General features: G+C 38.9%; 1 protein-coding gene across 6 annotated transcripts in view; it reads right to left on the bottom strand.

Moving 5' to 3' along the window:
- Positions 1-2704, bottom strand: part of LOC311253862 (uncharacterized protein) — a 48167-nt gene extending 45463 nt beyond the window's left edge. For all 6 annotated transcript variants that reach the window (XR_014621983.1, XR_014621984.1, XR_014621985.1 and 3 more), the window contains exons 1-2: positions 2623-2704; positions 459-621 (exon numbers count right to left, since the gene is read on the bottom strand). Coding sequence is in view for 1 of the 6 variants with exons in the window: in XM_084384332.1 (XP_084240458.1) it covers positions 459-506 (48 nt within the window). In the remaining 5 variants the exon portion in view is untranslated. The remainder of the gene's footprint in view (positions 1-458; positions 622-2622) is intronic.
- Positions 2705-13203: the final 10499 nt, after the last annotated feature.

Raw genomic sequence — 13203 nt, 5'->3', positions numbered from 1 at the left:
CAATGTAAATATGCCGGAGTTAGCACAGTTGCTAAATTTTATCCGTTGTCCTAAGGCAGGATAAAACATGTAGAAATCTTACAAAAAATAAGTCTTGCTTCACATCAAAGTTAAAAGTCCATACACAAAGTAGAAAAGAAGAAGTGGTTACCCATGAGAGCATCATCATTAACTAAACACCCAAATAAACCGTCTTCTCTGGAGGCATCAATACTTAAAAAGGATAAAAAAACAAGTAAAGGGAGGGGGGAAATATTACAGAAATGAAAATAGTCTCCTACAGGTCCTATACAATTATTTGTTTTAACTTTGATACATTTCGAAATGTATTTCATTTACATTGCAGGATCATATTAGCAGATGGCAAAATGGCGATCACTGATTGTGCAAGCCTGTATGTCAAATTTAACAATGTATATAACTATAAAGCAGTATAGTACTGTAACTGAAAATCTTACCACCATGTTTTCCCTCTCCACTTGAATGCAAACAAAAATGCAGAGCATGAGGAGTGGTAAGAGCTTCTTCTCCTCTGGGCTTTGTCATCATCAATCAAATCTCCCCTGTATTCAACTACAAAGTCTCCTTTGCAGAATGAACCTTGGGTGAATAAACCACGTCCTGTAAGAAAAAAATAAGACAAAAAAAAAAATTATGTCCACTACAATTGTTTTTTGATCTGTTGCTTAATGTATTAAAAAATACACACTGTAGATAAAGAGCGAGAATAATGACTAATTTGAATTTATGAAAAAGTGGTAGTGGTGTGCTCATGCCCTGTCTTTATACTGTCAAACTCAAGAAAATGCTGGGGCTCTTAAAGAAAAGGGTCAACATGAGAAAAAAATGTTTTCAGCCACGAAGCTGCTGCTGAGGTGATACATGCAGGCAGTGCATCACCTCAGCAGAGGGAGGAGGACAGGGTGAATGGCTGTTACTGACTGACGTCTGTATTCTTTATCCTTTCTAAACTTCACTCAATATTATGATTTTAAGGAATATGTATTTATGTTTACCTACATTTTGACTCATTTCCAGTGATATATTAGTTTATATAGTGATGTTCCTGCTGTTTACTGTTGCTGCTCTAGAAACAATAAATAATAATAGATAAAAAATTCTTATTATCTGTTTAGCACATAAACAAAAACATGAGTTCACTCAAGCAATACAGGCAAAGGCACCGAAGCAACAAACACTCGTGGATACTTTCCAAAGGAAAAAGAAATATCCTCGAGTCAGCGACATGGCAACAAATATTACAGAGGTCATTGAATTCATGGCTCTGGATAACCAGCCCACCTCTGTGGTAGAGGATCAGGGTTTACTTACTGACTTTGTTTACTTGTTGTTTTTGTTAAACTAATGAAAACCAATGTTGCAATAGGGTATGCAGAATAAGAAAGAGCCATATGAAAGTATTTACTTTGTTTCAACAAAATAAAAAAAAGCTATTAAGAACAGCTTGGATGCAGGTGTTTTTTTTCGTAATGCAGCTGTATTATCTAAGAAAATATTGGGCTAAGTATCGGATCGGGACTTGGTATCGGCAGATACTAAATATTAAATGACTCAGATCGGGATCAAACTGCAAAGAAATTAATAAAAAATGAGATAGCTTAGGCATCAGTTCTAGTAAAATAAGGTTACAGGGTTTTAAACAATATGTTACCCGAGTAGCATATGGACTCTTCCCCTTAGCAAACTGAAAAACAGCAAGCGTAAACATTCCATTTTTACCATCTCTTTTTTTTTTTATTGTGCTATTCCAGCTCAATTTCTGTTAAATCCAGCTTGAACTTAGTTGTGAAATATTGAGTTTATTGTGTAATGAAATCAATCAGTACAGTGGGGCCCCCAAATCCTTCATTTAACATATTGTTCATTTATTATTTTCTTCTATGATATATATATATATATATATATATATATATATATATATATATATATAGCCTATATATATATATATATATATATATATATATATATATATATATATATACATATATTCTCTGAATTTGATTTCCACTGGCATGATTTAGGTTACACGTCCACTACATTCTTAATTAATATTCTAAGCAAAACCTGGCTTGCTACACTGTTTAATGACTATAACCAACCAACACTAAATCTTCGATATTAACTGCGCCTCGTCTGAAAAGCATGGCTCTAAAAACTTTGCCCACTTCAATATGGTTGGATTATCGTAGCCCACATAAGCATGACTTCAGGTCAAATTGTGATCAAGTCAAGTGCATTGTGCTGCGAAACCAACCACCCATCCCCCCACACCAGGTGTGATGGACTCAGTGAATATAGCCGCTACATTCCTACCGTGGCAAACATAAAATATAAAAAATAAATAAAATAACTGACACCCGAACATACAAATGACCTTAATATTAACGAGTCAGTCCACCCTGGTGACCGAAAACTCTGATAACTGTCTTAAGCTGACTGTTAGCAAGTGCTAATTTATGATACACCTGTGTTCGGCAAGCGACCTTTAAACAAGAAAGCCGACAGTTTTAGTAAATAAAAAATGGCTACACAACGCATCAAACTATCATGGCTTGTCATGGTTACGCTACTGTATATTTTAATGAAATACTTAGTACTTACTGAACACGCTGCTTGTTATACCCTGTTTCATCGACTTCAGCGGTGGCACGGCGCTGTAACGCTGGCGGTTGTATGATAGTCCACTTCCTGTTAGATTTCACATTAAAAGCCTACCGGCGGAAGTGACAATGTAAGGGCGATTTAATGAAGGGAAGGTAACGTGCTACTCAGCGAATTAAACGGGTTTCCTAGTCTGGTCTGCAGGGGCTTTGTCACAAATCATTTTGCTTGCCATAAGAGCAGATATTGAGATCTCATATCTCAATTAACATATATAAATATATATTTGTTTTCCCCTTTTCATTGCTTTTAGAAATGGAATCATGGACAATATAGAAAATATATACAAAACAAAAATATATAACAAAAAAACCCTCTTCAGTGTCAAAGTGAAAACAGATTTCTACAAATTGATGTAAATTAACTGAATATATATAATGTAAAATAAGTGACTGCATAAGTATTTGCCCCTTAAAGTCAGTATTTAGTAGATGCACCTTTGGCCTCAATACAATCACCGAGTCTGTGTGTGTGTGGATAGATCTTAATCAGGCCTGCACATCTGGACACTGCAATTTTACTCCATTCTTCTTTGCAAAACTGCTCAAGCTCTGTGAGGTTGAATGGGGGTCAGGTGTGAACAGCCCTTTTCAAGTCCAGCCACAAATTCTCTATTGGACTGAGGTCTAGGCTTTGACTGGGCCACTCCAGAACATTCACCTTGTTGTCTTTAAACCATTTCTGTGTTGCATTAGCTGTTTGCTTCAGGTCATTGTCTTTCTGGAAAATAAATCTTCTCCCAAGTAGTAGTTGCAGACTGCATCAGGATGTCCTCCAGGATTTCCCTATATTTTGCTTCATTCATTAAACCCTCTCCCCACAGCATGATGCTGCCACCACCATGCTTCACAGGGGGGATGGTATGTTTGTGGTGATGTTCAGTGTTTGGTGTCTGCAAAACATAGCATCTAGTCTGATTCATTTTGGTCTCATCAGACCAAAGAAACTTCTTCCAGTTGACCTTGGAGTCTCCCGCATGCCTTTGGGTGAACACTAGTTGAGGTTTAATGGAGGATGTAACTACAGGTGTGTATCTATCGCGAGTCTCGTTGATTTTGTTTGGCACGGCTTCCGTAGTGCAAACGCTGTGAGGGAGACTCGCGTGAACGCGGGAGCATGCCTCCAAACAAATATAGTATAGTGACTGTTTAGGCTAGAAAAATGTACTAAATGACGTTGTTTCGAGTAAACTCTGGATGTCACCACTTCAGGACACTTGGATTGCAGCGGAAGAGCAGTATGGAGGAATATTACAAAGTTTTTCTGTAGTTTTATGGACCTTTTCGTTTCGGACGCCATTAACGCTCGTTATATGGATTATTGCTGCCGGAGGGTACCCCCGCGGGTCTCCAGCTGCACTTTGAGGAATAAGAAACTACACCGGACTTAGAGTGAACTTTTCCTTTAAAGGTTTCAGTAAAAAGAAAGGAATATTTTTATCATCTCCCTAGTTTGTCAATGGACACACCATAATTAATAACTCATTAAACTGCTAGTATGGATGTACGTTTGATTGTGTGATTTTCTCCCTAAATCTCCTAAAAAAGTTGGAAAATGGAAAATAACCGCAGAGTCTGACACTTAATTGCTCGACAATCTGCTCTAGGATTGTTGGACAAATGAAGACGAGCATACTGTGTATTTAACACTGAAACCATGCTTAACTGTAGCCATCATCCTTTGCAAAGTGTTGTTGTGCTCACATCACACGAGGCACCATAATGTAGTGCTTCATGCAAGAGTTTTGGGTTAAATTTGGCTATCAATAATAATTAATGATTATCAGGGACAATTATTAATTATGATTACTAATAAGATCCAATTTACATTAGATCACCTTGGGGCACCACCCTTGAAGAAGGGAAAATAAAGCCAATTCACCAAATCAGTCTCAGGAAAGGTACTAAACTGTTTGTAACTCTGATTAATAATTAATTTAATAACTACAACCAATATCACCATAACAGCTAGTAATGGTCGAAGGATTTTGGAGCTCTTGACAGAGTAGAGGTTGGCAACATTCACTCTTGTACAATATTAAATAGACAACATGTGGGTTAAAAAGTCTTTTATTCAACACAAAGATGAGAACACACTAACTAACATGTACTATATACAGGTGTGTGTGTATGTGTATGTGTGTGTGTGAGTGTGTGTCTGGCAGAACAAAGAAACAATGGTGGTCACTGATATCACATGTGGGTGTGATATGCTCCAGGCTTAAGGAATGTGTGTGTGTGTGTGTGTGTGTGTGTGTGTGTGTGTGTGACGTGATGCCAGGTTATAGAAGATGGTTTGTTGCATGCAAAGACCCTGAGTCTGTGTGAAGCATCATTCGACTAATGTCAAATTAGCCGTCTAGGAAAGCAAACTACCAATAACCTGACCTGAGATCACAATAACACTCAAACAGTGGACACACATAAATTGAACACATTTGCATTACATCAACCAGAGTTTAAAGTCCTGTGCTTAGCCGTGCTATGCTATGCTATCTAAGCCCAGTTCAACGTTACCAGTCTTTGAAGAAAAGGTGCTGGTGGTTGCAGGAGAACGTTGGGATTCCATTGTTGAATGTTGTTCTTGCTGTGCAAGGACTGATGAAAGTCGGCAGAGGAGGAAACGGTTCGCTCCTTTCCTTTGCAGGGATAGCGGCTCAGTGCTAACTTGCTTGATGTTCCTCAGATTGTGAAGTTAGCTGGCAAGCTTTGCGTCGCAGCTGCTGGTGCTAACTGATCAGGAATACTGGCAGGACCTCGTGTCGCTGCAGTGAGGAGAAGTTCTTTGGGCCTGCTGCAAATGAAGCTTGAAGCTCTCCGCAGCTGTTAGGCCCAGAAGAGATCTTGAGGGCAGGCAGCCCCGTGGGGGGGGGGAGATGGAGAGGAGCCCTTGAGGATAAGAAGTTGGAGGAGAAGAGAGGCGCGAGGAGAAGAGAGCTTGTGGAGAAGAGAGAGAACAAAGGAAGGCGCTGGAGTTTTGACTCTCTGATCAGAGGGGGGTCTGTCACCCTGACCAATAGTAGCTCAAAGCTGAATTTTGCACCTAGGTGTGAAGAATGGGGAATTCTGGGACACTGAGTTCAGTTCAGAGTCCATTTTGAAATCCACAATGAATGACTTCATCTGTGGGTCCCAACAGTGTTTATGCAAGTATCTGTGCATTCTTAACTAAATTTGTTATTGCTGTTAAACATAAACATAGCATAAACATATAATTGTTCATGTAATGGGTCATATAGTCTTACTACGCCTCCTGCCCCTCTCTCTCTCTTCATAATACCTAACACTCTGTTGATGATACTGCACAAACTAACAAAGTCAAGCCTGTGCTTAATATGCTTAATACGAAGTGACAATAGAGAGGATTTCTTTTCCTCCTTATTCATCCTATCTCACCACCTCTCTCTCCAGAGCTTCCTGAAAATCCTTCTCTCTCCGCTCCTGGTACAGCTGCTTTCTGAACAGGCGTCACAGCCCTGACTGCTGCCAGGAAGAGCAAAGTCTCCAGGCAAGGGCTGACCACTGGAATAAAAAAGATTCTAATCAAACATAATGTCATGTTTCTAATGTATGATTGTAAATATTGCTATAAAACTCCTTAAACTAAATTTAAAAAATACATAATTCTACTTAAATGTTAACATGGAAATGTTTTTTTTCTCTTTCGCCTTGATGAGGAAGCAAAGCCATAAGTAACCAGTTTCTTCCTGTTCATCTCAAACTGGGCTATTTAAGTCTGGACCATCTGCATGGACAAAGTGGACAGACTTTACAATAATAACAGCAAGACAAACAAACTCATGTCACTCATTTGTTTTCTTCTTTGTTTGACATGTGAAACAAATGTGCTGGGAGAAAAGTTTGTTAAACTTTAGTCAAATTAATCAATTTAGAGGGCCATCAGTTGGAATTCCAATTACATCCTGACAGAGAAAGTGACTCAGAAACAAAATCCCCTCTGTGAACAATGACAGGTGTTGAGCAATAACAAACTTGAACTTCTGCTTGCCTCGATTTAAGGTCCATTGTCAGTGAGCATTAGCCTACAAAACACCGTATATCTCATCCTGTCATCAAGGCAAAAAATATAAACGATCAATATTTAATGTGGATCACACCTGAGCTTCTTGTGCTAAGCGTTGCTTCTGATGGTGACGCCTCTCTCGGTTGAGCTGTGAGGTGTACAGAGGAGGCTTGGGAACCTGGACAAGAGTGGCCTGGTTACAAGTCATGATGTCATTGTGCTTCCAGTGGCACACCTGCAGCTGCAACATACACACTTTCCAATTGTTGGTATGAGCTTTACTAATTCCATCATCATTATCTGTGGTTCAAGTGTAGGTTTATCACTCAGTACTGGTCCAGTATTATTATACTGGTTATACTTATTATTATTTTATTTTATCAATTACTGTATACAGATATCTTTCTCTAGGAAATTACAATTTCAAGGCCTTTCGGCATTCTGAGCACAAAGTCATATGAAATATAATGACTAACAGGAATACACTACAAAACTCCACTTGTAGAAAAAGTAAAGAAAAACAACAACACAGTAGTCAATTGATCTTCTACACTCTTTGCTACACTAAAACTTTCAGGGTGATGTTCAGTTGAATAAATAACAATGTGGGATATAACAGTATATTTGAATTTAGATTATTTATATCAAACAGTTTATGATACCATGGAGTTATAAACTATGTAAGTGACAGAGGAGCAGCTTCAGGCTTTACAACTAAATAATACTGTTTGGGGAAACAAAACAACCTTTCCATAGAAGAATGGCACAACACAGGAGGGCCAACTCCTCAGGTCCAGACTCTGCTGTCCACTTACATCTGAAGGAGAAAAATCATTCCTTTGAGGACAACAATGTAAACATCCTGTCCAGAGAAGACAGATGTTTTGAAAGAGGAGTAAAAGAGTCCATCTATGTCAAACTGGAACAACCATCTTTGAACAGAGGAGGTGGTCTACGACATTACCTATCACCCACCTACAATGCAGTTCTGAGTTCCCTCCCTAGACAGCTTAACAACCGTTCACAGCAGAAGTGCATCCCATTTCACCTAAATTGCCAGCGCCGCCCCTCCCTAAACGCAGAACACGCGCTGTGCGTAGGGCCCCATGATCCGTGGGGGGCCCCATTTTGCACAAGGGGGCGCATTCTCTGCAAATGTGCAAAGGATGCGCATCGCTGCCATGAGGCACATAGAGCACCGAGTCAGCCCGAGGCAGGAGAGAAAAAAAAAGAGACGAGTAATCTGACATGGCGCACGTTGCCGCAACGATTGACAGCACGCAGCATCTTACCAACCAGCGGTCAGATGCGCCAACAGGCAGTTGTATGCAGGTGGAGAGATGGCCTCCAAATGGCAATATGAATCGGGAGCAAGCAAAAGAAAGACAAAGTCTAAACAAGAGGAGGCTCGTGCTTCACTTGAAGGTGGGTATGTTGTTGAAATAAAAAAGAAAACTTTGTGGCATAAACACCCCAGCTGCTAGCATGCTAATCATGAGACAGAAGAGAGGATAATTCTGTCTAGATGTGGACTGGAGATTAAATTTTCCAGCGGCCCTGATTATCATTTATTGAATGTCTTGTTAACTGCATCTACATTCACCTCTGTTGAAAAAGGAGCGGTTAATTGACCAGTTGGTGGTCATATGTTGGCTCAGGTTTATAGCCTATCAATCTATGCTATCAGTAGAAGTTTTGGGCTGTTTTTATGGAGGTAAAATGTCGCCATCTCTTGGTGAATTTAATTCATAACAGTATAAGATTAGATAAAATAAGATAAATTAAGATAATCCTTTATTTGACCCACAATGGAGAAATTTAAAGCGTTACAGCAGCAAACAGCAGTGTGAATATAGAACCTAATTACTAAATGTATAAATAAGTACATAAAAATATTTAAATATAGAAATATCATCAAATCAAATCATAATGCATATTATTATTAGTTGTAGTCGTATTTGCATTAATTGCATTTGGCTAGCACCATTGCAGTAACTCTCCCTGTTACAGTTGCCTTTGCTGAGCAAAAACTGAAGCTCATCAATGGCGCAAGAACGCTTGAGTGGCCTGGCTATCATAAGCATCAACTCAGAAGTGGCACAGCAGCTGTCATATGATGACCTCATTGATGACTTTGCATCCAGAAAATGCAGACGTGTGCATCTGTAAAAGGCTTGTTCCATTGTTGAAAGAGTCATTTTGTAATGGGGAGGGGGGGCCTCAAAATAAAATTCTGCTTAGGGCCCCAATTTGGCCAGTAAATTGCATCCACGTTTCACTCACTTGCGTCCTTTCTTGCGTCCTTTCCTTGTGTCTTAGTCCAGCCCCCAAGGATTCAGGGAGAGACCCGAGGAAACCACAGGAGGAGAGAGGACCAAAGAAATCTGTTTGAATACAAGTGAGACGTCCTTTCATCTGCAGCGTCACGTGAAGCAATGTCCGTTTCTGATGACGGCTGTTTTATGACCTCGACAGCCCAACACCGATTTCCTGCGGTGTCCATGGATATGGCCTACCTGTGATCAAATAGTAGTGACAATAGTGATAAAAGCAAACACGTGTCTGCAATTTAAGTGTAATCAGTTCAGACATTTATGTGATTAAATATATAGTGAATATAGTTTAGGCCTACTGTTGTGACCCTGAGTCATGATTGTGTTTTGTTTTTTTTTCATTTGCTGCTGATCTTAATCTCCTCCTCAGTGTTGTGTGTGAGCAGTCTCTGTGTGATTGTGTGTGTTTCTGATTGAGAGCAGGTTGGACCTGTTGATTGGCTTGCTCAGCTTGATTGCTGACATTGGATTGGTCAGAGGGAGGAGAGCAGCCCTTTTTAAACCACCGGCTTACTGCAATCTCCCTTTCCACCAATCTTCCACTTCCAACATGGACCAGTGTCTGGTTTGACCAGTGTTTTGTTTGTGACGTAAACCAGTTGTAAGTAACTCAGCTGCACTACAATCTGGCATTTCAGGGTGAAAACTGGCTTATTTTGAGCGTTTCAGAGCAAGAGAAGCCTCTTTTTGCACTGTACAGTAGCATAAGCTGCATTTGACTGAAAAAAGGTTTTTCAAGCAAGTGGCCTGAACTGGCCTGAACTGGTTGAATTTGGATCCATTTCATGACAAACAAGGTTTTACCTGTCCTTTAATTCATTAAGGGTGAAAACTGGCTTATGTCAATTTTGAGCGTTTCAGAGCAAGAGAAGTCTCTTTTTGCACTGTACAGTAGCATAAGCTGTATTTGACTGAAAAAAAGGTTTTTCAAGCAAGTTTCCTGGCCTGAATGTTGAATTTGGATCAATTTCATGACAAACAAGGTTTTACCTGTCCTTTAATTCATTAAGGGTGAAAACTGGCTTATGTCAATTTTGAGTGAGAAGTCTCTTTTTCCACTGTACAGTAGCATAAGCTGTATTTGACTGAAAAAAGGTTTTTCAAGCAAGTTTCCTGGCATGAACTGGTTGAATTTGGATCTTTCATTGCAAACAAGATTTTACCTGTCCTTTAATTCATTAAGGGTGAAAACTGGCTTATGTCAATTTTGAGCGTTTCAGAGCAAGAGAAGTCTCTTTTTGCACTGTACAGTAGCATAAGCTGCATTTGACTGAAAAAGGGTTTTTCAAGCAAGTTTCCTGGCCTGAATGTTGAATTTGGATCAATTTCATGACAAACAAGGTTTTACCTGTCCTTTAATTCATTAAGGGTGAAAACTGGCTTATGTCAATTTTGAGTGAGAAGTCTCTTTTTGCACTGTACAGTAGCATAAGCTGTATTTGACTGAAAAAAGGTTTTTCAAGCAAGTTTCCTGGCATGAACTGGTTGAATTTGGATCTTTCATTGCAAACAAGGTTTTACCTGTCCTTTAATTCATTAAGGGTGAAAACTGGCTTATGTCAATTTTGAGTGTTTCAGAGCGAGAGAAGTCTTTTTCCACTGTTCAGTAGCATAAGCTGCATTGGACTGAAAAAAGGTTTTTCAAGCAAGTTTCCTGGCATGAACTGGTTGAATTTGGATCTTTCATTGCAAACAAGATTTTACCTGTCCTTTAATTCATTAAGGGTGAAAACTGGCTTATGTCAATTTTGAGCGTTTCAGAGCAAGAGAAGTCTCTTTTTGCACTGTACAGTAGCACAAGCTGTATTTGACTGAAAAAAAGGTTTTTCAAGCAAGTTTCCTGGCCTGAATGTTGAATTTGGATCAATTTCATGACAAACAAGGTTTTACCTGTCCTTTAATTCATTAAGGGTGAAAACTGGCTTATGTCAATTTTGAGTGAGAAGTCTCTTTTTGCACTGTACAGTAGCATAAGCTGTATTTGACTGAAAAAAGGTTTTTCAAGCAAGTTTCCTGGCATGAACTGGTTGAATTTGGATCTTTCATTGCAAACAAGGCTTTACCTGTCCTTTAATTCATTAAGGGTGAAAACTGGCTTATGTCAATTTTGAGTGTTTCAGAGCGAGAGAAGTCTTTTTCCACTGTTCAGTAGCATAAGCTGCATTGGACTGAAAAAAGGTTTTTCAAGCAAGTTTCCTGGCATGAACTGGTTGAATTTGGATCTTTCATTGCAAACAAGATTTTACCTGTCCTTTAATTCATTAAGGGTGAAAACTGGCTTATGTCAATTTTGAGCGTTTCAGAGCAAGAGAAGTCTCTTTTTGCACTGTACAGTAGCATAAGCTGCATTTGACTGAAAAAAGGTTTTTCAAGCAAGTTTCCTGGCCTGAATGTTGAATTTGGATCAATTTCATAACAAGCAAGGTTTTACCTGCCCTTTAATTCATTAAGGGTGAAAACTGGCTTATGTCAATTTTGAGCGTTTCAGAGCAAGAGAAGTCTCTTTTTGCACTGTACAGTAGCATAAGCTGCATTTGACTGAAAAAAGGTTTTTCAAGCAAGTTTCCTGGCCTGAATGTTGAATTTGGATCAATTTCATAACAAGCAAGGTTTTACCTGTCCTTTAATTCATTAAGGGTGAAAACTGGCTTATGTCAATTTTGAGTGTTTCAGAGCAAGAGAAGTCTCTTTTTGCACTGTACAGTAGCATAAGCTGCATTTGACTGAAAAAAGGTTTTTCAAGCAAGTTTCCTGGCCTGAATGTTGAATTTGGATCAATTTCATGACAAACAAGGTTTTACCTGTCCTTTAATTCATTAAGGGTGAAAACTGGCTTATGTCAATTTTGAGTGAGAAGTCTCTTTTTGCACTGTACAGTAGCATAAGCTGTATTTGACTGAAAAAAGGTTTTTCAAGCAAGTTTCCTGGCATGAACTGGTTGAATTTGGATCTTTCATTGCAAACAAGGTTTTACCTGTCCTTTAATTCATTAAGGGTGAAAACTGGCTTATGTCAATTTTGAGTGTTTCAGAGCGAGAGAAGTCTTTTTCCACTGTTCAGTAGCATAAGCTGCATTGGACTGAAAAAAGGTTTTTCAAGCAAGTTTCCTGGCATGAACTGGTTGAATTTGGATCTTTCATTGCAAACAAGATTTTACCTGTCCTTTAATTCATTAAGGGTGAAAACTGGCTTATGTCAATTTTGAGTGTTTCAGAGCAAGAGAAGTCTCTTTTTGCACTGTACAGTAGCATAAGCTGCATTTGACTGAAAAAAGGTTTTTCAAGCAAGTTTCCTGGCCTGAATGTTGAATTTGGATCAATTTCATGACAAACAAGGTTTTACCTGTCCTTTAATTCATTAAGGGTGAAAACTGGCTTATGTCAATTTTGAGTGAGAAGTCTCTTTTTGCACTGTACAGTAGCATAAGCTGTATTTGACTGAAAAAAGGTTTTTCAAGCAAGTTTCCTGGCATGAACTGGTTGAATTTGGATCTTTCATTGCAAACAAGGTTTTACCTGTCCTTTAATTCATTAAGGGTGAAAACTGGCTTATGTCAATTTTGAGTGTTTCAGAGCGAGAGAAGTCTTTTTCCACTGTTCAGTAGCATAAGCTGCATTGGACTGAAAAAAGGTTTTTCAAGCAAGTTTCCTGGCATGAACTGGTTGAATTTGGATCTTTCATTGCAAACAAGATTTTACCTGTCCTTTAATTCATTAAGGGTGAAAACTGGCTTACGTCAATTTTGAGCGTTTCAGAGCAAGAGAAGTCTCTTTTTGCACTGTACAGTAGCATAAGCTGTATTTGACTGAAAAAAAGGTTTTTCAAGCAAGTTTCCTGGCCTCAATGTTGAATTTGGATCAATTTCATGACAAACAAGGTTTTACCTGTCCTTTAATTCATTAAGGGTGAAAACTGGCTTATGTCAATTTTGAGTGAGAAGTCTCTTTTTGCACTGTACAGTAGCATAAGCTGTATTTGACTGAAAAAAGGTTTTTCAAGCAAGTTTCCTGGCATGAACTGGTTGAATTTGGATCTTTCATTGCAAACAAGGTTTTACCTGTCCTTTAATTCATTAAGGGTGAAAACTGGCTTATGTCAATTTTGAGTGTTTCAGAGCGAGAGAAGTCTTTTTCCACTGTTCAGTAGCATAAGCTGCATTGGACTG

Source organism: Pagrus pagrus (assembly GCF_965226575.1).
Source record: "Pagrus pagrus genome assembly, contig: HAP1_SCAFFOLD_58, whole genome shotgun sequence".
NCBI lineage: Eukaryota > Metazoa > Chordata > Actinopteri > Spariformes > Sparidae > Pagrus > Pagrus pagrus.
Note: the sequence above shows the minus strand (reverse complement) of the source record. Positions and strands in the feature narration are given on the sequence as shown.